Source organism: Micromys minutus (assembly GCF_963924665.1).
Source record: "Micromys minutus genome assembly, chromosome: 1".
NCBI lineage: Eukaryota > Metazoa > Chordata > Mammalia > Rodentia > Muridae > Micromys > Micromys minutus.
In genome coordinates this window covers 82136341-82160083 of record NC_137969.1, presented here as the reverse complement: position 1 = coordinate 82160083, position 23743 = coordinate 82136341, and the positions used below count along the sequence as shown (strand labels likewise).

At 37.3% G+C, this 23743-nt stretch overlaps 1 protein-coding gene across 1 annotated transcript in view; it reads right to left on the bottom strand.

Moving 5' to 3' along the window:
• Nucleotides 1–23743, bottom strand: part of PAPPA2 (pappalysin 2) — a gene marked incomplete at its 5' end in the record, with an annotated part of 238494 nt that overhangs the window by 93601 nt on the left and 121150 nt on the right. Inside the window, 2 exons of the mRNA XM_080924820.1 lie at nt 93–228; nt 23549–23695. Coding sequence (XP_080780946.1) covers nt 93–228; nt 23549–23695 — 283 coding nt within the window. The remainder of the gene's footprint in view (nt 1–92; nt 229–23548; nt 23696–23743) is intronic.

The window sequence follows — 23743 nt, the reverse complement described above, 5'->3', positions numbered from 1 at the left end:
GCCACAACTATTTTTAGACATCAATATCAAACTGACTCTGGAGCCTATTGGAATGGCCGCTGATGGTTCTAAAGAAGTGATTCTCAACTCACCAAGAGAGTGGTTGCTTCCATGAACATCAATCAGGTAAGGAGTCACTGTTGCCTGCTGATGCTCCCCAGGGGTCAGTCCATCGGATGCCAAGAAAATAAAAATTGCCACTGCAACTCCTGGCTTATCGAAACACACCTAAGAGTAAGCACAAACAGCATGAACCACTGTTTCTGTAGACAAGCAAGGTATATGCCTATCTTTTCTCTATAATTCTGGAGTAGGTCTTCTTTGAGTAAGAACTTGGTTCTTTTCAATGGAAAACACGTCAGAGTAAGCACAACAGGATCCCAGGTGACAGCAAGCATCAAGATGAGCTCCATGAGATGAAAAGATCAGCAGTAGGTTTGGAATATCCTTTCTCAAAACTACTTAGTGCCGCTCTTGTATTCACTACAACTATGTATGTATACATACACACATAGTTTTGTATGTTTGTTTAAGTGTTTGTGTGTTTGTTGAGACAACTTCTCATGTAGATCAAATTCATTGTTTACCCAAGGACAAGCTTGAATCGCTGAATGTCCTACTTCTACCCTTTAAGTACTGGGAAGGCAGGCAAGAAATATTGTGCCTGACTTGGAGCTATCTTTTAAATTTTCTCCAGAGAGCACTGGCAGAGACAGTAGTCCTCTCTGTATTAATAAACACCCCTTCTACATTAAAGGGAGGAAGTAGACAAGATGACCAATGAGCTACCATCTAGGTAAACAAGCTACTTTCTTCCCATGTGTCTGAAGATGAGACCAGGTATCAACGTTATCTTCTGCATCTCCCTGTCTCCTATACCCTTTCATACAACTTGTTTTTTACCAGGCAAACTATGATGTGGGAGAGAAGCTTGGTGGTTTGAATAAGCTCAGATATTTGAATGCTTAGTCACCAGAGTGCCAGCCCCAGTCCCTTCTTCCCTCCATCCCTCCTGTCTTCCCTCCCTCCCCGTCTGCCTCCCTTCCTCCTTCCCTCCCTATGGCCTGCCAACTTGCATGTCCTCTGCCTGGAGATCAGGACATAGTGACTTCTCCATCACCTTGCCTGCTTGCCACCATGGCCTGTCCCATGAGGACAATGGACAAAGCTTCTAAAACTGTAAGCCAGCCCCCCACCCCCAAATTAAATGTTCTCTTTAGTAACAATTTGCCTTGGTCATGAAGTTACATTACAGCAATAAAGCAGTAACTAAGAAAGATGTTATTATAGAATCTGTTGCCTGAGTTTAAAACTTGACAAACTTCGTATGCAGCTTCCTTAGTGTCTCACGGTTAGATTCCTGACCCTTGCTTGAAAACAAGTAAAAACTAAAGCAAGAAAAAGTCAGTGGTATATATATCATATTCTGAGGTGACAGACTACAAGACTGTACAGTAGCCTCTCACTTCTTATTTCTATTAAATTAGATGCCTAAATATCCACTGCTACATAGACTTTCCATTCTTTTTTATACAGAGCTTACAAAGTTTGGTGTGCATTTAAAAATGATATCTTTTAACTTAAAGATCATATTACAGTTACATGAGTTTCAATTTCTTCTTTTCTTTTCTCCCTCAAAACCTCCTCATATAACCTTCCTGGTTATTTTTCAAATTCAAGCTCTCTTTTTTGTTAATTGCATACATATTAATGGATATATATATATTCAGATTCTGTAATAGCACTTTTTCTTAGTCACTGTTTTGTGTGTGTGTGTGTGTATGTGTGTGTGTGTGTGTGTGTGAGACATGCTCGGTATGTATAATGTTAGTTGTATATAGGTCTTCAGGGATCACCATTGTGGCTTTTTTTGGCTTCTAAGCATGATGTAGTTCCGGTATAGAACATTGCTCATCTAATTGGTAGGGACGTCCTCTGAAGTGGTTAAAAGAGTAAACCATGTTTTCCATCTTAACAAGAATTCTTTCTTGTCCACAGACTGGGGTTTCCTGAGTTCTGGAAGCATGCTAACAGTGTTCATTTGAACTACCGGATTAATTATGGTTATTTTACGATTTTCAGTGGTCAGGGTAACACAGCTCTCTCCCTTCCTCCTTTCCACCTTTGCGGGAAAGTCCAGCCACACTCTCTTTACACAGCGTCTCCCCCATTCTCTTTTCATTTCCCTCCTTTGAAGTATTAAATATTCCTTCATACCTTCAAAAAACACTGAGTCCTATAGGTTTCAGGTTCTAAAATGAAGTCCTCTATCCCTGGATGGCCAAGGGCTAGACGTAAAACACATCCAAAGTCTAGCTCAAAGCTCTTGACCCCAGCAGCAAATGCCATCAAAGCCTCCTGGGAACTTCCCATAGCCCCTTCCTTTCCATGCCCCACAGCAGAGATCTGAGCCTGGAAGACGAAGACAGCGCTTTTCCTGAGCCAGAAATAAGAGGCCAAAGAGAAGGCCTCAGAAGTGAAGGCAGAGCCGGCTGCAGCCAAACACAGAGAAGCTCAGTCTTCCGTGCAGGACAAGTAGACAGTAGAAGCAGGATTTATGGTAGGCGTGGGCTTTTCCGCCATGAGGGTTCATACCCAGACCTCCCAATGCACTTTGTGTCCCTTGACAACATGAACTTCTGGTCTGTGGCAGTCTGAATACCAAATCACTGACACTCATCCTGTTCAGTGTCAGTGCCTCTGAGTCGTGCTTTGTAGGGAGGGGTTAAAGTAGGACTTCCAGACCTACAGATCAAGCAGAAAACCATAGGTGAGACTTCTAAGGATACACTGTTTGGTTACACAAAGCAGAGAAACAAGACTCCATCAGGTGTGGCTACTGAATCTTGGGAAACACAAGCGAGTTTAAGTCTCAAATGAACCTGAGTTTAACCCCAGCAGTTATCAGAAGCACAAAGAGCAAACATATATCTCATCACTGTACCTGTGTTCAGGTAAAAAGAAGCCAAGACTCAATGTTTGAACATAGGGAGGGGGCAAGGGAGAGAAAGAAGCAGGGAGGGAGAAACAGAGAGACAAAGAGACAGAGATATAGAGAGACACAGGCAGAGAGAGAGAGAGAGAGAGAGAGAGAGAGAGAGAGAGAGAGAGAGAGAGAGAGAGAGAGAGAAACAGAGACAGACAGACAGAGACAGAGCCTGTCAAAAATCCTCGGTTTGCTTCTTAGACATGTCTTTTCTAGCTATGTCAACAAAACCAAACTATTTCTGGGACTTGAACTCAAGACCTCTGGAAGTGAAGTGAGTGCATACTCTTAACCACTGAACCATCTCTCTAGCCCAAAAGATCTATTTGTGCTTGAAAGTAGGGCTCCTTTTTCCCCTCGGCTGAGTAATAAAGGCATTGCTTTTATTTTAGATACTAGGTAGATTGAATGAAATCAAATAAAAGCAGACAAGATAAAAGAAAGACACGTTATTCAGTTTATTCAATAGGAACAAAACCAAGGAAAATACAACTTTAAAATTATATATCTATATGTGTATATAGATATTACAATATATAATATATAATAACTATATAAAATAATTATAAATATGTCGTATTTTAATATATAGAGAACTATACTCTTCTAAAATTTACAGGCCAAAAACATTCTGTGTGATTCTATAAATTGACTTGGATAATGAGAATTGGTTCTCCATGTTGGGTTCCACAGAACCTTTCAATTTGTAAGTTCTTGGTAGACTATGTATAGGTTGAATGCCATGCACAGCCCCATAAAACTAACTGAATTTGGTTCCTAGTTCTTATAAGGATGAAAAGCTACAGCTAAATTCCAGAAAGAAGCCAAGTCATTTCAGAAGTATAAAGACAAATTGAAGTCTAAAGACACTTTAACAATAGAGGAATACCAAAAGAATTTGTCAAAAGAATATAGAAACAAAGAGAAAACAAAGCAAATAGACTATACAGCAAGTATACAAACAGATATGATAATGGTAGGCAAGTAGCTAGACGGTACATAGGTTAACAGAATGATGGTAGTGTCAGGAAAGACAGGAGAGATGGGTGGGAGGAGCATAACAGAGAGAAGCTTGAGGCAGGTTTATAACATATACATATAGGTAGATGCTGATGAGAAGACAGACAGACAGACAGACACACACACACACACACACAGAGAGAGAGAGAGAGAGAGAGAGAGAGAGAGAGAGAGAGAGAGAGATACAGCTGATTTTTATTCAGTGACAGTATATGTACTCCAGAATTCAACCTCAGTCTCTGGCTGCTGAAGAGTAAGATTGGGATAGAGAGTTTCTACTACTGAGCTCTTTGAGTTCTAGAATCCAGCTCTGGATTACCTGCTGGGCACAGATGCACTATATACTCAAGATGAGTGTTTCAACATATAAGTCAGCCTTTGTGGTGGGCATTGGATTGTGAATTCAGAAACTATGCCATAAACTTAAAAACAATTATATTTAAAATGCTTCTGGTTAATTCCTGGCTCTTTCCTATCTCTGTCCCCTCTTTATCCCTCGATGGCACTTTTTCAGAAGGGAAAATGAATATTGTAGGTAGGAAAAAGATGCTGTTGGTACAGCAAGATGACATGATTTTCTGGAGTCTTCACCAAACTCAGCAGGTTTTTATTCCCACAGGAGATTTTAAAGATTACATTCTCAGTACATAAAGGTTTAATTGTTGTATTGGAAACAAGGGTTTACCCCAGGTAAAGCCACCTTAAAATGACCACCAATACTTGAATAAAATTATTTTTAATATTGACCAAACACCTTGTGCTTTTGTAAGTGAAAAATGTTCATGACTTCAGGCAAGCCAATCTAATAATCTCATCATGAGAAGTTCTCACAAAGAAGAGATTAACTTCAAATTGCTAATGCTCTTTTCCTGAGGTTAAAAGCTAATAGATGTAGGCAGCTTATTTGGTGACTAAACTCTACCCATTGAATTTTCCAGATTGTCTCCAGATTTAGAATATGACTCCAAATAAAGATAGGACTTTTGAGTCTCATGGGCTTCCTTCTCACATCTCAGCTCCTGTTCCTTTTGGTATTGATCAGAATCGAGATGAGGTTCTTCTTTAGTCATCTACAGTACAATAAAGAGCACAGCCACTGTAAATTTATACACCGCCTTTTCTATTAGAGTCCCATCTTTATGTGTGATTGATTTTAGGGACTCCACAGTTCTTGGTTAGACTTTTAAAAAAATGTAAGCTTTGGTGAGTCAGTGGGAAGGGCTAGGATCAAGTCAAGATGACCAGCTCACTTCTTTCTATATCATTTCTTCAACTTCACTATACACAAGGCCAAGTCTATACAGAGTCTGCTAGAAGAGTTCATGAGATTTCAAGAAGGAACTGAAAGGGCCAGAACCACATCTGTAGTTAAGTGCAGCTGCGGTACGTCTCTCACAAGACCTCTTTCATGACTATGGCATTCAGAGCAAAGTGACGTCTCTTTGGAAATTACACTTTTGGCAACCTTCTCATACAGAGCCATGTCACTTTCTTGGTGTGTGATGGGTGGGGACAGGAAGCCTATGTCACGCAACATCTTCATAAGGCTGAATAGTGGATTGAGGTTATTCAGAAGGGCCATCCCAGCTTTCAGAGAATCATGGCACGATTTTAGAACCACACCTACAAACTAACCCTAGTTCTTTCACTTGCCTACACACTGACAGCAGCAATAGTCCTCAGTAAACTTTCTGCATGTAAATTTTTATCTCAGAGGCTGAATCCCAGGGAAAGGTAAACCAAAGACAAAACCTGAAAATGAGGAAACATGTTAGGGACTGCAGATAAAAACAGTCCGTATGGAACACAGGTAGAGATGGTCCTCTTGGAAACCAAATGCAAAAGCAAGGGGAAGCAGAAGTGTTACCTAGCTGGACAGATGCTTCAGATTCTTAGGGAGCTTAGAGTATGTAAAGTTGCCCTGTGTGGGAAAGGCAAATATCTCCATGTAGAAACAATCAAATTCTAACTTTGTAGCAATCAAATAGAAAGGAGAAATAGAATTTTGCCCTCTAGGAATAAGCTTGAAGGTGGGGGTACCTCTCTCAGTATACTAGGTTAGCTTTTTAAGGAAATGAAAATCTTAGTCATCTCTGTTCTCAAATGACTCCTAAGGAATGCAAGAATCCACACATGTTAATGTCCCTAGCAACTGAAAGTTTTTCTTCTGAAGATAATCACTTTTTATAAATTTCCATTATGCATAGAGAAGTAATTCCAATGTTCTTCAGAAAACTGTCTGTCCTATTAAGCAGAAAATCCTGTTACTGAGTTTCCACTTGTTTCTACTTGATGAATTGGAAGTAGATTTGAATCCTTTTGAGTGTCAACTATTTCACTCAATGCTGAGATAACAATCCTCTGTAGCAGTGATTTTCAAAGTGCTGCATGCATGCCAACTGCTGAGGACCTCTTTAGAACACAACTTCTCAGTAAGCAGAACTGATATTCCACATCTTAAATAAAATGTATGGGTATAGCAAGTATACTTCATGGAATGAATATTTAAAGATATCCATTGATGGCTCTGTCCTTACCCTTAAACATTAGCAGTTCAGGATGGTAGATCATCCATCCTATTTGCCTTGTAAAAGTTCATGTGCAAGTGCAAAGTTGGAAGGAATAAGAAAATACTTCATTTAAAAGAAATTTCAAAAGAAACCTGATGCCCAGAGAAATGACATGTTCACATGAAGTCACTCAGTGGGCTAAAAGTAACAACAGAAGTAACAATATCATTCTTTGGAGTGCATGCTTTCTTCCAGTTTCTAAAGCATCTACTGACTAATTGCTTTATTTCTAGGGTTGACTAAAAAGTCAGATCACTAGTAATTAGTCACATTCCAGATCCCATGAACTATACTCTAACCAAGTATCCAAGTTGTGATCAGACACAGTACCTTCCATACACGCTCTTTTTTTGTTCAGTCAAATTATGGAATGTGGACAGCTTCTTGAATGTTTGAAATAATTTCCAAACAATTGATTAATATCTAATTAACATAATAATTGGAGTTACAAGATTTAGCAAGACCAACCAACCAAGGTACCAAATCTCTGCTTAACTTGAATATCTGATACACACATTTTTTTTTGTTTTATTATGCCCAAATAACACACGAAAATATCGGTGTTAAATATCAGCTGCTCTTTTTCTAAAACCTACATTCAACAGGAGAGTTCTCTCTCTTTTCTTCTCTGCATCCCAGTGTTGGCAACATACACATCTTTAACACAGCTTGTTTCACCAGTTATCAAAACACTGCACTGTGTTCTGTGACTCTGTGCTAATTTAATTCATCAGTAATTTAAAAATAAGAGTTTTCCAAGCAGAAATTAAAGAACGTCCTATAAGTGAAACAACAAACAGAAAAAGAACACATAATTGAGACCACAAACCCCAAGTGAGGAGTGTGAAAGAATTGTGTAGATAGTTTATGCCTGGAGACAGAACACCAAGAATAATAGATAACTTTTGATAAACTAATTCAGAATCCAAATTCCTATTATGGACTGGCACTAATTCTGAAATAAATAAAAACTTGCCATTTAAAGGCTTACTAATAAAATATGGAGCCAAAGGGAGGAGGAAAAGACACCCTCTATTAATATCCCAGCTGGCACGATAAAAGGTTGTTATGTTCTGAAAAATCAATGGTATAAACAAATACAATTATGTAAAAAAAAAAAAAAGCCCTAAGATTTCAAAAACAAGTTCCAAAGTATTACAAAATTTGTGGAGTCAAGTGATAACTAGACATCTATACATCGAGATTTATGGGACACAATTAAAGTAGTAATTATAATAGAAATATTATACACCACTAAAAATTTGCCAAGCATTTAGCTAGTAATTGGGAGGCTAGAGAACATCAGATTCTGAAACACAGATTTGTGCCTAGCCCATCATCATCATTATCATCATCATCATCATCATCATCATCATCATCATCATCATCATCCTCCTCCTCCTCCTCCTCCTCCTCCTCAGAAAGGCCTCAGCTGGCAGCTAATGGGAGCAGAAACAGAGACCCAGAATTAAACATTAGGCAGAGAGAAAGCCCAAACTAGAAGTCCCCATTGGGTCCCTCTTTTTGAAGCTCTGAGAATGCCATGGAGAAAGGGGAGGAAAAATTTTAAGAGCCAGAAGAGAAAAAAAAAAATGTCCCACCATCTGGAAGATTACAGCCCACAGACTCACGGAATCAACTAAACAGGGCTCATTGGGGCACAGAGACTGAAGCAGCAATCAAGGACTTGCATGGGTCTGTGCTAGGACCCCACCACGTTTGGGTTGTGTGTTGGTGTTTTTGTGTGACTCCTAAACGATAGGATTGGGGGTGTCTCTGACTCGTTTGCCTGCTCTTGGAACCCTTTTCTTCCTACTGTGTTGCCTCATCCAGCATTGATAGGAGGTTTTGTGCCCAGTCCTTTTACAGGTCGTTACGCTGTGTTTGGTTGATATCCCTAGATGGCCTGATCTCTTCTGAGGGGATGTGAAAGAGCAGCGAGCACCTCTTGCTGAAGGAAGACTGGGAGGAGTCGAGGGAGAGGAAACTGATCAGAATGTATTTGGAAAAAAGAAAGAAGAGAAAGTACATCATTGCAAGCACAGAGAATCAAGACAAAAAATAAAAAGCCATGATAGCAATAAAATAATAAAATGGAGGGGGAAAAGCATAAAATAAGGCAAATGAGACTGACTACGGCTCCCAAAGACACGTGGGGTAGACAAGTCTCACATGCAAAAGGAAACGTTGGAAACAAGTATCAGTAAAGGTGTTCTAAGTGTGGCCAGGAGTGTCAGAGCAATAGCAGTCCATGAACAAGGACCAGCACTCCATCTAACCATTCAGAACAAAAATGAGAGTTTTCAGAAACACCAAGTAATCCAAAGCTGGAAACGAAATCAAAACATGGGGTATATTTTTAAAACTGAAAAAATTCAAACGACGATTAAAAATCCCCTTTTCCAATAAACCCAGAATTGAGTGTTTTTTTTAAGGCATATTTAGTTGAATTTTGAAGGAAGAGATAATCCTAGTGTGCACAAGAGGTTTCATAAAAAGAAAGAAAAAAGGGGAAAATCATACTGCCACTTTTATGAGGAGGTAGTAAATTGAATATTCCAAAGGAAATATATAAGATATCTCCATAAACTCCAATTGTACAGTCAAAATGTCATAGGTAACCCATATGTAAGACACTCCGCAAGGAAAAAGTGGGTCAGTGTCTCAAATGTCTACTTGATTCAAAAGGATGACTCAGAGGGACAGAATCACAAGGTTACATTTTCTAAAATTACATGGAAACCAAGTGTTCATGAATAACAAACTTCATGTTTTAAAACCAATAGGCAAAAAAAATGTAGAAGGGGCACTTGTACAGTTAAGTTTGTTTACACAGTAAAATTCATAGCAATACAACAGTAAATTGTTGTAATGAGCAGGAAGATAGGCCAATTAAGTAAGATAACGAGTTTGAAACAGACTCACAACTCCCTAGGAGTTGTTACACAATGGGTGTCATACTATACAACAAAGCAAGAATGAATACTTCAGTGGCTGCTATTAGGAAAATTGGCTTGTCGTATTTCTTTAAAGGTATTATGACTCTATATGCAAAAGATATAAAGATATATATAAAAAATTTGTCTGTGAAAGACAAAAGTCTAGAAGTCAGAACTAAAACTCTAGCGTAAGAAAATTAAAAATACCATTTCAGCCATAGGGGGAAATGAGTGAATTCATCGATCCTGTGAATTAAGAAGAAGAATATTAAATGATCACCAATTATTGCATTTGGATGCTTCACCTCACCATAGTAAGACAACAAAGGAAAAGCGTGGCAAGATAAAGAGCACTTTACTCTGATTGGTTGACTTAATTTGAATGACTGATAAGTCCAGGCCCAGCCAGAGTGTGTGGAAACAGGACCCACCCACACTGGTAATGCTCAGCAGAGACTGAAGCCTGTGTTTATGTGTCGTTTACATCCTGTGGCATACTCCTGAACTTCCCTATTACATTTACCCAACTGTGCACTTAGTTTTCAAATCGCTACCTTTGCTATTTGATAAAACCATAGAATTCGGCATGGCTATTCTTCACTGAGTGTCCTGTGGCTTTTGGTAGGGATCACACGAGCTGTCCAGACTCGGAGTGCGACTCAATCTAGACTGTTTCTCCCTGCAGGACGACGGATCCCGGCTCATCCAGCCAAGGTCTTGTTGAGTTGACAGAGCTCCCTCACACAGCCCTTCCGAATTCTCATCCTATCTGCTATTATTTCGTCACTCCCACTTCATGAAGAAAATTCGATTATATCCTTCAGTCATACCTTTCTTCGTAGCTGTTGAAACTCAGGAGTACACTCGTTGCTTCTTAATCTTGTTGGAAAGGGACATGAGATTTAGGTAGTCTCTGCTGCCTTCACGTGTTGATTCAGATTTTGAGAAAATGAAATTTCACTCTTTTTGTGTTTTACATTTAGCTTCTTTTATGTCTCAAAGTATAAAGGAAAATTCTACCCACAAAATTCATGTCCAGAGAAGAAAAACTGAAATAATCTAATAGAAAATACTGATAATTTTCTATTCCACTTATTTTTTCAAATTTAAAAAATTTTTGTTTTGGTTTAATTTGTCATTTCTATAATGGTATGTAGATTGCTGACTGTAAGCAGGTGAGGGCAGGTGAAAGAAAAGGCTAAAGCCTGTGATTGGACAATAGAAAAGGAGGGAAGACACCATTCTGGGGAGCTGGGAGAGACAGGAGAGAGGGGAGAAGGAAAGAAGATGGAGAAGGACGACCCAGACCTGCGTGGCTTTAAATAGCCACAGGTAGCTATGAGTCTCATGTAAGGGATGGATAATTACAGGACAATTTGTCTTATCTAGGTGGGCAGTTTATATCAATATCAATTGACTCTGAGTTTATTGTGTGGATGTTTTGTGGGGTGAGAATTTACTGATATAAATCTGATTGATAAATTACAAGGCTCTAGAGTTTCGATTTTTTACAGGGTTACTGGGACTTGTGCTGTGGAGGGACTGACATGGTAGTGACCCACCGTGGGAACTTAGTGAGTCAGGCTGGAAGATTTTTAGACCAAAGGATCAGAGCGTCTACAGAGATGAGAACACTTTGCTGGTGCCATGTGGCCCGCCAGTGTCCAGCATAGAGTGGCATGGTGCCCCTTCCCTTTTTACTATTTAACGCAACAATGATATGAGGGATTTAATTTTAATTACTTATTTTTATTTTTTACCTTTTTAAAAAAATACTATTGCATAGGTTTTTAAGATATAAATCCCCCTGTAGGTATGCTTTAACTTAAGACCAAGTGTTCACAAAGGCGTCAGCACCATTCCACTCAAAATGTTTACTAATTTCCATCAAAACTCCTTCTTTGACCTACAGATTATTTTTTAAGTGTTTGTCTTTTAAAAATGATTTTGTTTTGTTTTGTTTTGGTTTGGTTTAGTTTATTGAGTCTTCCTTAACATAAGGCAGCCTGAAACTTCACCAAGTTACCCAGACAAATCAGGACTATGGCAATCCTCCTGTTTCTGTCGTCTAACCTACATATTATTTAGTAATGCTATTTAATTGCAAAAAACACATGGAAATTTTAAAGGTATCATGTTATTCCATTTTTAGTTTAATATTATTAAGGCAGAAAATCTACTTTGTATAATTTTAATTACAACTATATTGAGACTTGTTTTATGATATTCTAGTTTGGTGCATATACTATAGACAGTTTTCAGTAACTTAGTGTAATGTATCTATAGTTATCAATTATAGTAATTGATTTGAGAACCATTTTGAAACATATATTTCTCTTGACTTGTTTTTAATTGCTTATTTTATAAATTATTAAAAGATGAATGATGAAATTTTCAGCTATAGTTATGAATCATAGTTTTGGAAGTTTTTCCTTTAGCTCTATCAACTTCTCTATTTATTTTAGGATATAATTTACGTACTTCATTTTCTAACAAGATTGTCAGTCTTTTCATAAATTGATAACTTACCATTTTTTAAATGTCTCTTTTATGTTCTGGTTGCTGTATTTTGAAATCTCTTCTATCAGTTACGCTCACAATACATAATTGTTTTATACCAGTGATTTCCACGATACATGTTTTTCATCTCCTTTGTCCAATGTGTATGACTTTACATTTATAGGGTATTGCTTATAAACCATATATAATTTAAAATTGTAACCTGCATTTTCATGACTCTATAAAACAATTTCTACTTAGTAGAAAATGATTTAGTTGAACCCTTCATCTTGGGTTTTGTTTTCTCTTGGATAAATGTTGTCTGTTCTTGGTTTCTCTTTCTTGGTATTCCTGTTGGTGAATCAAGTCATTTTTATTCCATTTGGTCTTTGATTTTGGCACTTAACCTTATGGCTACTTGTGTATATGTGTTTGCTTGTGATTGCTGTGAAGAGTATAATGTGACTATCGAGCTTGTTCCAGTCTTCATTCAGTGAACTTCACTCTCTCAGAGACCACACAAGCATCTTTAGCTGTGTTTACCATTGCCTTAGTCTCAGTCTGTATGACAGCAGAGATAGGATGCTGTGAACACATCACTGACATTGCCCAGCTTCTTCCCATTCTTCCTTCCTTTCTGCCCCACAGATGTTGATTACTCAGATACTCCTTCATAAGTCTCCCGAATATTTCATTTCATCTTGGAACTCGCTTTCTTCCTTTCTTTCTTTCTTTTTTTTTTTTTTTTCAGGCTTGTTACCTCATATTAGCTTTTTTTTAAGCATTTTTTTTTTAAGGTTTGATACTTTGCATTAAGATCTTACTAGTTACAATGAGCAAAAAGTACATGGAAAACAGGATGTAACCCAGAATTAGTCAACATTTTCTTACTGTGTAAGGATTGACTCTAATTTTTTTTTCTTGAACTTCACACAGTTTGTGAGTTGTTTCTGGGGCAGTCCATGCCTCTGGGGTTAGCATCCCAGTATCAGTGACTGCATATTATGTTTGTACTTTTGTGACTGGGTTATCTTACTCAGGATGATATTCTCTAGATGCAGCCATTTTCTTAAGAATTTGGTTAAGTCATTGTTTCTGATGGCTGAGTAGTATTCCATTGTGTAAATGTACCACAATTTTTGTATCCATTCATCTACTGAAGGACATTTGGGTTCTTTCCAGCTTCTGGCTATTATAAATAGAGCTGCTATGAACATTGTGGTACATGTATCTTTGTTGTATGTTGGAGCATCTCTGGGGTAAATGCCCAGAAGTGGAATAGCTGGGTCTTCAGGTAGTACTATGTCCAATTTTCTGAGAAATCACCAGACTGATTTTCAGAGTGGTTGTATCAGTTTACAACCCCACCAATAGTGGAGAAGTGTTCCTCTTTGTCCACAACCTCACCAGCATCTGTTGTCATCTGAGTTTTGGATCTTGGCCAATCTGACTGGTGTGAGGTGGAATCTCAGGGTTGTTTTGATTTGCATTATCCTGATGGCTAAGGATGTCCAGCACTTCCTTAGATGTTTCTCAGCCATTCCATATTCCTCGATTGAGAACGTTTTGTTTAGCTCTGTACCCCATTTTTTAATAGGGTTGTTTGATTCTCTGGTGTCTAGCTTTTTGAGTTCTTTGTATACCTTGGATATTAGGCCTCTATCTGATGTGGAGTTAGTAAAGATCTTTTCCCATTCTGTTGGCGGCCGTTTTGTTTTCTTGACAATGTCCTTAGCCTTACAGAAACTTTGCAATCTCATTAAGTCCCATTTGTTAATCTTTGACCTTAGAGCTTGAGCCATTGGTGTTTTGTTTAGAAAATTTTCTCCTGTGCCTATGTGTTCTAAGGTTTTCCCTACTTTCTCATCTAATAGTTTCAGTGTATCTGGTTTACACTTGAGCTTTGTACAAGGAGATAAAACAGGGTCTATTTTCATTCTTTTGCATGCTGAGTGCCAGTTGGACCAGCACCATTTGTTGAATAGGCTGTCCTTTTTTCCATTGAATGTTTACAGCTCCTTTGTCAAAAATCAGGTGACCATATACATGAGGGCTCATTTCTGGATCTTCTATTTTATTCCATTGATCCACATGCCTATTTCTGTACCAGGACCATGCAGTTTTCAGCACAATTGCCTTGTAATATAGCTTGAGGTCAGGGATAGTGATTCCCACAGATGTTTTCTTGTTGTTGAGGATGGATTTCACTATTCTAGGTCTTTTGTTATTCCATATGAAATTGCACATTGATCTTTCCAACTCAATGAAGAACTGGGTTGGAATTTTGATGGGGATTGCATTGAATCTGTAGATTGCTTTTGGTAGGATGGCCATTTTAAAAATGTTGATCCTTCCAATCCATGAGCATGGGAGATCTTTCCATTTTCTGAGATCTTCCTTGATTTCCTTCTTTAGAGGTTTAAAGTTCTTGTCATACAGGTCCTTCACTTGCTTAGTTAGAGTCATACCAAAGTATTTCATAGTTTTTGTGACTATTGTGTAGGGTATCTTTACCCTAATTTCTTTCTCCACATGTTTGTCCTTTGAATATAGGAAGGCTACTGATTTGTTTGAGTTAATTTTGTATCCAGCCACTTTGCTGAATTTGTTTATCAGCTGTAGGAGTTCTCTGGTAGAATTTTTGAAGTCACTTAAGTACACTATCATGTCATCTGCAGAGTGATGTTTTTCCTCTTCCTTTTCGATTTGTATCCCCTTGATCTCCTTTTGCTGTCTAATTGCTCCAACCAGGACTTCCAGTACTATGTTGAAAAGGTGGGGGAGAGTGGGCAGCCTTGTCGAGTCCCTGATTTTAGTGGGATTGCTTCAAGTTTCCCACAGTTAAGTTTGATGTTGGCTGTTGGTTTGCCGTATATTGCTTTTATTATGTTTAGGTATGGACCTTGGATTCCTGTTCTTTCCAGGACTTTTAACATGAAGGGGTGTTAGAAAATCCATCTTCCCCAGTCCAAGAATAGCTAGGGATTTCATCCACCACTATAAATCACTGATGAGATTCTCACTCAGAATCTTGACAGTCAGTGTTTTCAAAGGCATTGCAAAATGAAGTACTTGCCTCAATATTTGGTCTCTGCTACCTTTTCTTTGTCACCCTAGTCACAATCTTCTATATTCACTTTTGTCTATTGTCCTGAGTATATTGAGTGTTTCCAAATACTAAGTTCTAACACACATCATTCACTCATTCACTTGTGCGAGCATCAGACACTTATGAACAGCGCAAAGAAGCTTTGTCTAGGACATATGTCCACAAGTACACGTGGCTTCTGCCCTCAAACTCCACATAGTTCCTAGGACAGACAAACTGACACCTAAATAGAAATAGAACAATGACATTTGCAGACACTATGGTGGAGAAAGAAGCACTGACAAAGAAGTGTGACTATCATAGCTAGGGTTTGGAAGACTCAGATTTATAAAAAAAATAATTTTATCTAAGTTTTCATTAGGAATTGTGTATTTATTTGAGAAAACATGGAGGGGGCATTGTTAGAGAAGTAAAATTATAAACCTTCTACCGGTAAGTTATAAATATATAAAAATTCTGGCATGTTCCTATACTGGAAGCATTCTATTACAATTAAAAATATTAAAGTTTTCTCTTGGTGTGTGTGTGTGTGTGTGTGTGTGTGTGTGTGTGTGTGTGTGTGTGTAAAGAAGTATTTAAGATGAGATAAATAGAAAAATTCAGTTTAAAATAAAGCTTATGTTATGGTCCTATGTTCAGACAGGCCACTTTAAGTCCATATTGTACTTTATTGAATTCATAGCACATGTTTTATGGTACTTCATTTTCATGATATCTGTGTAAAACATTACCAATGCCATATATGTAGCCTCAAGCTGAAAATGGTGATTTATGCATGTCTGAGTTCTCCCAAAATACAATATACGGTCCACACAAAGTAGTGTTCAAGTAGACTTAATAAGTCAAGGTTGGGGTGAGAAATATGACTCAATCAGTAAAGTGTTTGCTGCCCAGACATGAGCACTTGAGCTTGAATCCCAGCACTCATGGGAAAAGCCAGTGTAGCAGTGTGCATCTATGATCCAAGCACTAGGGAGACAGAGACAGGAGCTCATAGGCCAGGGAGAAGTCTGACTCAACTGGTGAGCTTAGATTTAGTTAGTGATGCTACATCTAAAAAAAAAATACAAAAATAAAGGTGAAGAGTTCAAGGAAGATATATGGTCTCCACATACATAAGCACACATGCACACTTACATATGTGAACATATATATGAACATGTATACACACATACAAACACCTCCATGCATTTTTGTTATGGTGTGTAACACTTTTAACCTTGATTCTCTACCTGCTTTAATTGAAAAACCCATAAATCAAAGCAAACTATTGCATATAACTGTGAGAAGCTGTCCACCAAGGACTAAGGAGAAAGCGCTTGCTGGATTTGAATGACATCATCCCATGTGCTGGGGTAGTGAAAGTATAAAGGACAAAACAGGAAGACGCCGGTATCACAGATATTCTTTCTGTGCCTCCCATCCGTGTGTGAACTACCGTGTTCTACCACACCATCTCTCAGCCCCCAGACAGACTAAACCCTCTTACTTTGGAACCAAAGTAAGCCCTTTCTTCCACTGTTTGCATCTGGCATTTGTCGCAGTAACCAAGTCTGAAAAACATACTGTTGAAATAAGATTAAAAGGTACAGTTATCTCTAGTAGTAACTAGAAACATGTTGTAGACTCAGGATTAACACAGTGTAGCCCACAGGCCAACCCTAACCCAATGCCTATTTCCATAAGGCTGTAATCTGAGATATGTATTTTTCAAATAGTTGAAAACAAAAGCAAACATAATATGAAAAGTATATAAAATTCCAAGTTCTGTTTTCAAATGTAAAATTTATATACATAGGTTTACATAGTTTCTAACTTCATAATAATAGCCCTGCTAAACATTTATGATATGGATTGTGTAGCCTATAAACTTAAAATAGTTTATAACTAGTTTTTCATAGAAAATGTCTTAACTCCTATTATGGAAAGGAAGCACCACAGCCTTTGGGAAAAACTGGATTTGAATCTTAATCTTGCCTGTGCTCTTACTACTTATATCATGTAAATGCTTAGCATCTCTGAATTTTAAAATAATCAATTTTGAAATGTGTAAAATAAATACCATGAGGAACAGAATATATTTCAACACGTGGTTTTTTTTTTTTTTTTTTCTTTTTTCTGTTCACTTGGTGTTAGGGATACTCATCTGAGATCTCATCAATTAAATACACATTGCATGTCCTGTTAGAGATTCATGTTCAATGTTTAGCAACTGACAGCAAAAAAAGCAATGAAAGAAATTATGGTTAACAGGCTTTAGGCTTGTGCAGAAAGGATTTCCAGGCAAGTGGTCCATAATTCATAACTGATGTGGAGGACCCTGGTATTTAAAATACTGTGAACATGTTGTGGTTTCTGTTAGGATTGTTAGCCAGTCCAGCCCAAGTGAGATCATTTCTAACTGGAGACGGGTTAAAGCCATAGAAAAGAACATGACTGTATGCTCTTGCATATGGTGACTGACTCCTTGGGAACCAAACAAATGGTTATCGAGTCTGTATCTCAGATGGTTTCATCTGTTTCCTATATTATTTATATTCAACACACTTCCTTCTGTGACCCCTCCTGCTAATCATGGAGAGTTTGACAACAAACTGAATTCATCCTCTGGTCAGATCCATAGATATGCGATCTTTCAACAGTTTAGAAGAAATGCACTAAACAAGAGAAGGCACTTTTCCTTTCATGTGCATTTATGATTTGGCTTTCTTCCTTTGGTTGCTGGGCCCAGAGTATCTCCAGTGGTAAGTTTTGGGTTTGGTATACTGTAGGTGCATAATAAATGCTGATAGAATGAGCAATAGTGTTTAGAGAGTAATAAACCTCATGTGATTATTACGACACAGGAATCTGAGCTTCTTAGCTACCACTTCATTCTTAGGGTGTGTAGAAAAAAAAACTTCAACTCTTGAAAAAATACCTCTCCTGTCACTGACAGTGATTTGTAAAGAAGATGCCAGTGAAATGGATATGAATATGCTTTTTATAAACTATACATGACTTTAAATGTGTTTTTATTATAAATGATAAAGCAATTATACTATATACTCTTTTTAAAAAAAAACTTCTTCCGGGGGCTGGAGAGATGGCTCATGGTTGAGAGCACTGACTGCTTTTTCATAGGTCCTGAGTTCAATTCCCAGCAACCACATGGTGGCTCATAACCATCTGTAGTGGGATCCAATGTTCTCTTCTGGTGTCTCTGAAGATGGCAACAGTGTACTCACATAAAAGAAATTAATCTTAAAAAAATTCTTCTATCCTTCTTCTATTGGTTGAAGATTAGAATTTAAAAAAAAAAAAAAAACAAAACAAAAACAAAAAAACAGCAGGAGAATGTTACCTCAGTAAAATTGGCTAAAATGAAAGAACTTTTATTTTGGCAAGTAGCATGTGAGTGAATGAAAGAATTTGAAAATATGTTTTTAAAACTAATGTTTTCCAGTACTGTTGTTTTTCACTTGTGTAATAAATTTGTCTCTGATTCACTGCATACAAATTATATCTGTGTATCAAATCAAGATTAAATTATACTAAAACTAAGAGTAAAGGGCCAGAAATTCTGTAGTTTTGGAAAATGTTTTGTTTAACATAGCTTATTTTCAAAAGTCACTTCTTAATTTATTTGGTACCATAAAGATTCATGAAATAAATGTTTTACTAAATCCTTTACACATTAATGTAACTTTTGATATGATTGCTGGTTTTGCTCTGATACAGAAATGATTCCTGTAGGCCATTTTCAGCATCCGGCAAGGATTCTAGAGTGGCTACTGATTCTAGAGCCTAGCACGAGCTAGCATGGCTTACTAAAGTTACATGCTACAGAAAAATTATTCTCCTTGATCACTAGGAGAGCAGGAATATGAGAGCTAATGTGAAATAATAGAGGTTCAAGTTGAGATTTCTGCTTCTGGATATAACTGAGTAATTTATAGTCAAATAAGGAGTTTATTCTAACAGAAATTTTGAAAAATACAAATTGAGTAAGATGATGATGATCATGATAATGAACAAGCAAATCCATCAGGACAAAAGAGCTCAATATTTCAAAAGAAAAGGGATCACATTAAAAAGAATTTGATGTTCTGTCTCAAATATTTTTAATATCCAAAGCAGTACAGAGTAAAAGTGAAGAAGACTGTCCAGAGAGAGGCTCAAGGCCTAAAGGAGTTTTTGGCAAGCCCATGTTACTGAGGACACGGGAGCTGGAGACTTTGAAGGTGGAAGGCCCAGTTCAAACTTTGCAAGAGAAGTTTCTTAGAACATAGGGGAAAAACCTGAAAAATGGATAAGGGTTCACAAAAATAAGAACAGTGGCTCTAGTCTTTCAATTGCTAATTTAATTGGGGCAATAATTCCCAAATCTTAATTCATATCCCAATATATGTTTCTTGAAAAGAAGACAATGTCAGCCAATATCTCTATAAGGTGCCCAGTGTCTGATGTTTCTCCATCCGTTACGATATAAGAGAGAGGACAGATGGTGTAAAGAAAAGATCATCAACATACAACAGTTCAGGGCACTAAGGGACTGACATTATCAAGTCCACGGAGAGGTGGTTCTCATTATTGTACTTTAAAGTACACTGTTAGAAGTACCTCAAAGAAAATGGAATCGTTCAAGGTTTAAATAGGTATTCCTGAAGACTAAGAAAAGAAACACTTTTTTTGTTAAGAAATATAATTCATAAAAAAGATGTAGAAATCAAAAAATATACCCAGGCAACTGTGTGCATAGTTCACATATCTACAAATAGTGGCATAAAATTAGCTTAACCAAAACCAGTGACTCACCAACATGACTCAAGTCAAAGTGATACAATATACTAATAGCAACTGGATAAACATTTCACTGCCAATCTTGCAACAACAACAACAAAAATCTCCTTGCAAGTAATGGGTGTGAATTCTGACCAGTAAACTAATCCTGTCCTTGCCAAAATCAAAATGCCTTAAATAAAAACTTGATCACAGCAAACTCTTAGTGACTGAAACTGTTTCATTTCCAAGACCTTTTCTTTTTTCACTCTGTCTTCTCTTCCATCATACAGAATGAAGCTTCGATTTGGCTTAGACAGACAACAATACACACGTTTTTGCACTTTATCTTGCTCCCTAGTCATAATAATACATGTGAGAATCTGCCAAAGAGGAGATTCAAATGCAGCAAAGAAAAAAATGATGCTGGAAGTAAGATTTGATCAATAAACAATGGGGTTGCGGAAGTAACCAGCTCTAAGAGTGGTGGCTCAGGAGACTGGACATGAAGTTAGAAGAGGTCTGGGGAACAGCACTCATCACCAGAAGTAGGAAATGTAGGTTTGACAGAAAGAACAAGGCCTCCTAGAGCAGTGGTTCTCAAGCATCTCCAGTGCTGTGACCCTTTAATACAATTCTTCATGTGGTGGTGATCTCTAAACTAATAATAATGTTATTTTTATTCCTGTTTCATAAGTGTAATTTTGCAACTGCCTTGAATTTTAATGTAAATATTTTTGGAGATAGAAGTTTGCTAAAGTGGTCATGACCCACAGGTTGAGAACTTCTGTCTTAGAGGACCCACTATAAACAACCAAAGTTCATACTAAAGGAACTCTTGACGGTGTTAAATAACATGAAAAGAGTGGAGAGTAAATGCCACAAGCTGGTCTATGTTCACCTGTATAAGCAAGGCATAGAAAATTTGCAATCATAAGAAAATGCTAGCTTTATCCTGTAAGTCACATAGGACAAAGGGGTCAAATAAGAAAAAGACAAGTTTAAACTAAACTTGGTGTCTTTGGGACTTGGCAAAGTAACAGAACAGATTGATTCTGTGTCTTGCTATTGTCTTAAGTGAGAATGAACTAAAGAGTCAAAAGCAGCTCTCTTGTATTACTCTTCCACATATGCTTAACCTAAAATGCAAGAGCATTTGAAGTGAAAAAATGCTTTAGAAGTCATGAAACAATTATAACCTTCATGTTTATTATTGCTAACTTTGGGTAGTCATTTTTTGATGTCATAATACCATGTCAAGCAAGGACTGTCCCCTCCATATGTGTGTGTGTGTGTGTGTGTGTGTGTGTGTGTTTGTGTGTGTGTCTGTCTGTCTGTCTGTCTCTGTGTGTGTGTGTGTGAGAGAGAGAGAGAGAAAGGAGAGAGAGAGAGAGAGAGAGAGAGAGAGAGAGAGAAGAGAGAGAGAGAGAGAGAGAGAGAGAGAGAGAGAGAGAGAGAATGCGTTAGTGTGTGAGTGTGTGTGTGCGTGTGTGTGTGTGCATGTGTCTGTGTGTGTCTGTGTGTGTAAGAACATATATATGAGAAAACCAAAAGACAATTATCAATCTATTGTTTTCAGTTAGAAAAATAAACACAAGTTTAAAGAATAATTATAGCTCGAAGGTTGAAAACTTGTCTCAGAATATGTTCAGTCCTGAAAACAAATGGAAACTGAAGAAAATAATTAAAAATGAAAGTGTCCATTTCTTTGGTTGGTTATATGGAAACTTTGGAAAAATGATAAACCCTACCAAGACTGAACAAAAAAATGATAAAATTCATATAAAATTTAAATGATAATAATTGAGAGAGCTAGTACATTCTGAAAGGAAATGAAGAATCTTTAAGGCGTTTGGTTAGAATACTAAAACTTAGCTCGGAGAAGTGTACTAATATTCCAAAAAATTATGATCTAATGGAGCAGAGTACAGACGGTGTCAATAAACAAGCCCTCATGCATACTGCTGTAGGTTTCTGACAGTAGGTGATCGGCAGCATAGTGGGACTGAGTTTGATTAAGTTGGCTTTAGATCTATTGAACATGTACAGGGGAGAGACTAAATTTCCACCTCACTCAATAAACAGAAACTTCAGAGAAATTAGAGATGTACTGTGAAAAGGCAGAAGAGTAACATTTCTAGAAGTTGACACAGGAAAGCCCGTCTTCTTAGAAAGCAAGGATTTATTGTACTGCACATTATATACCAGACACACAAAAAACAAATTCGTTAGACACCACTAAGATTTGGAACTTAGTTCCTTTAATGGTACCCTTAGGAGGAAGAAACAGACTCTGAGTTTTATAACACATTGAAGAACTTATAATTAAAAAAGAAATTATATTCAGAAAATTATGAATATGTTATATGAATTAGGAATATGCTATGTAACCCAATGGAAAACTAAAGAAAGTCTGAACTGTGTACATAAAAGACAAAGAAATAACATCAAGAATGTCAAAGGCCACTATTCATAGAAAAGACTCCCTGTCTTGTTGGTTATGTAGTGTATCTTGAAGGCACAGAAGGATGCTTTCACCTACTCAAAAGAAGGGGTAAAAACTAAAACCTAAAATATCAAGTGTTGATGAAGATGTAAGGCAAGTAACAAATTAGCAAATCTCTCATGGAATATGAATTAGCATAACCACTTAGGAAATTATTTGCAATTTTCTACCAAAGCTATCCAACAAATAGCCTAACATTTCTACAGACATTCATCAGGTTACACATGTTCAATAAAAGAACTAGACAGAGGCAGTTATAGCAGAACAAATTGTAATGGAAATATAGAAATTTTATAGACAATCTGTATGAAGAATTTTCAACTTAAGTAATTGAGCTGTCAATATTAGCATATATATATATATATACATATATATATATATATATTCTTGTATTCAAATGAAAATGAACATTTTGCCTAAGGAGAGCAGTAGGATGAGAAAAAAAAACACAGTATAATTTTTTTGAGGCAGTGTCTCTCTATATAGGCATGGCTGTCCCTTAACACTCTGCATATACCAGGCTAGCCTTGAACTCACGCAGAGATGCTTGCCTCTGCCTCCCAAGTGCTGAAATTAAAGGCATGCACTACAATACCCTATAAGAACGCATTGTCAAGCTTTTCAAATAAACCTAAAGCTAGGGTTGGGGATATGCTTCAGTCAGCATACTTCTTGCTTATTGCATGTGAAATTTTGGCTCCTCTTTCTGGCATGCAGAAGCTGCCTGTGGTCATACACACCTGCCATTCCAGCACTCCACAGGTGGAGGAAGAGGTTGGGCTTTCAACAAAAAAAAAAAAAAAAAAAAAAACACTCCAAAATTTTGCAAAAAAAAATTAGATATATTTGCAATGCAACAGACAAGGAACATGGTGATAATCGGCAGCCTATGCCTCTATTTCTATGGTTAATTAGGGTATTTGAAATATCTATTGCTAATTTTAAATGTCTGTGGTACATATTAATTTCCTAGAGTGATTATCCATGTGGAAGTATAAACTTTGGAGAAAGATGAAAATAAATGTAAGATGTAAATACTTTGAGTTAACAAAAGGAAATTTTCTAATGAATTAGTAAAATGACAAATTTTATCCTTATACTTGCATACATGTGTCTCTCTATTTGCAGGCTTTACAGATAGATATTTGGGTCACTTACCTCGAGCCAAATTTCATTATCCTTCTGCAGGCTACCTTTAGACTTCTCCCTGCCTGCATCCTGGTCTTTCTTCAGACTGAAGACACAGGGAAACCAACCAGGAAAGAGATGATCTGGGGATGAATCTGGGTGGTGTGAAGTGCAAATCTGAAATGCAATATCAATACCAAATTAAGTGTATTATTCAGGAGGTAA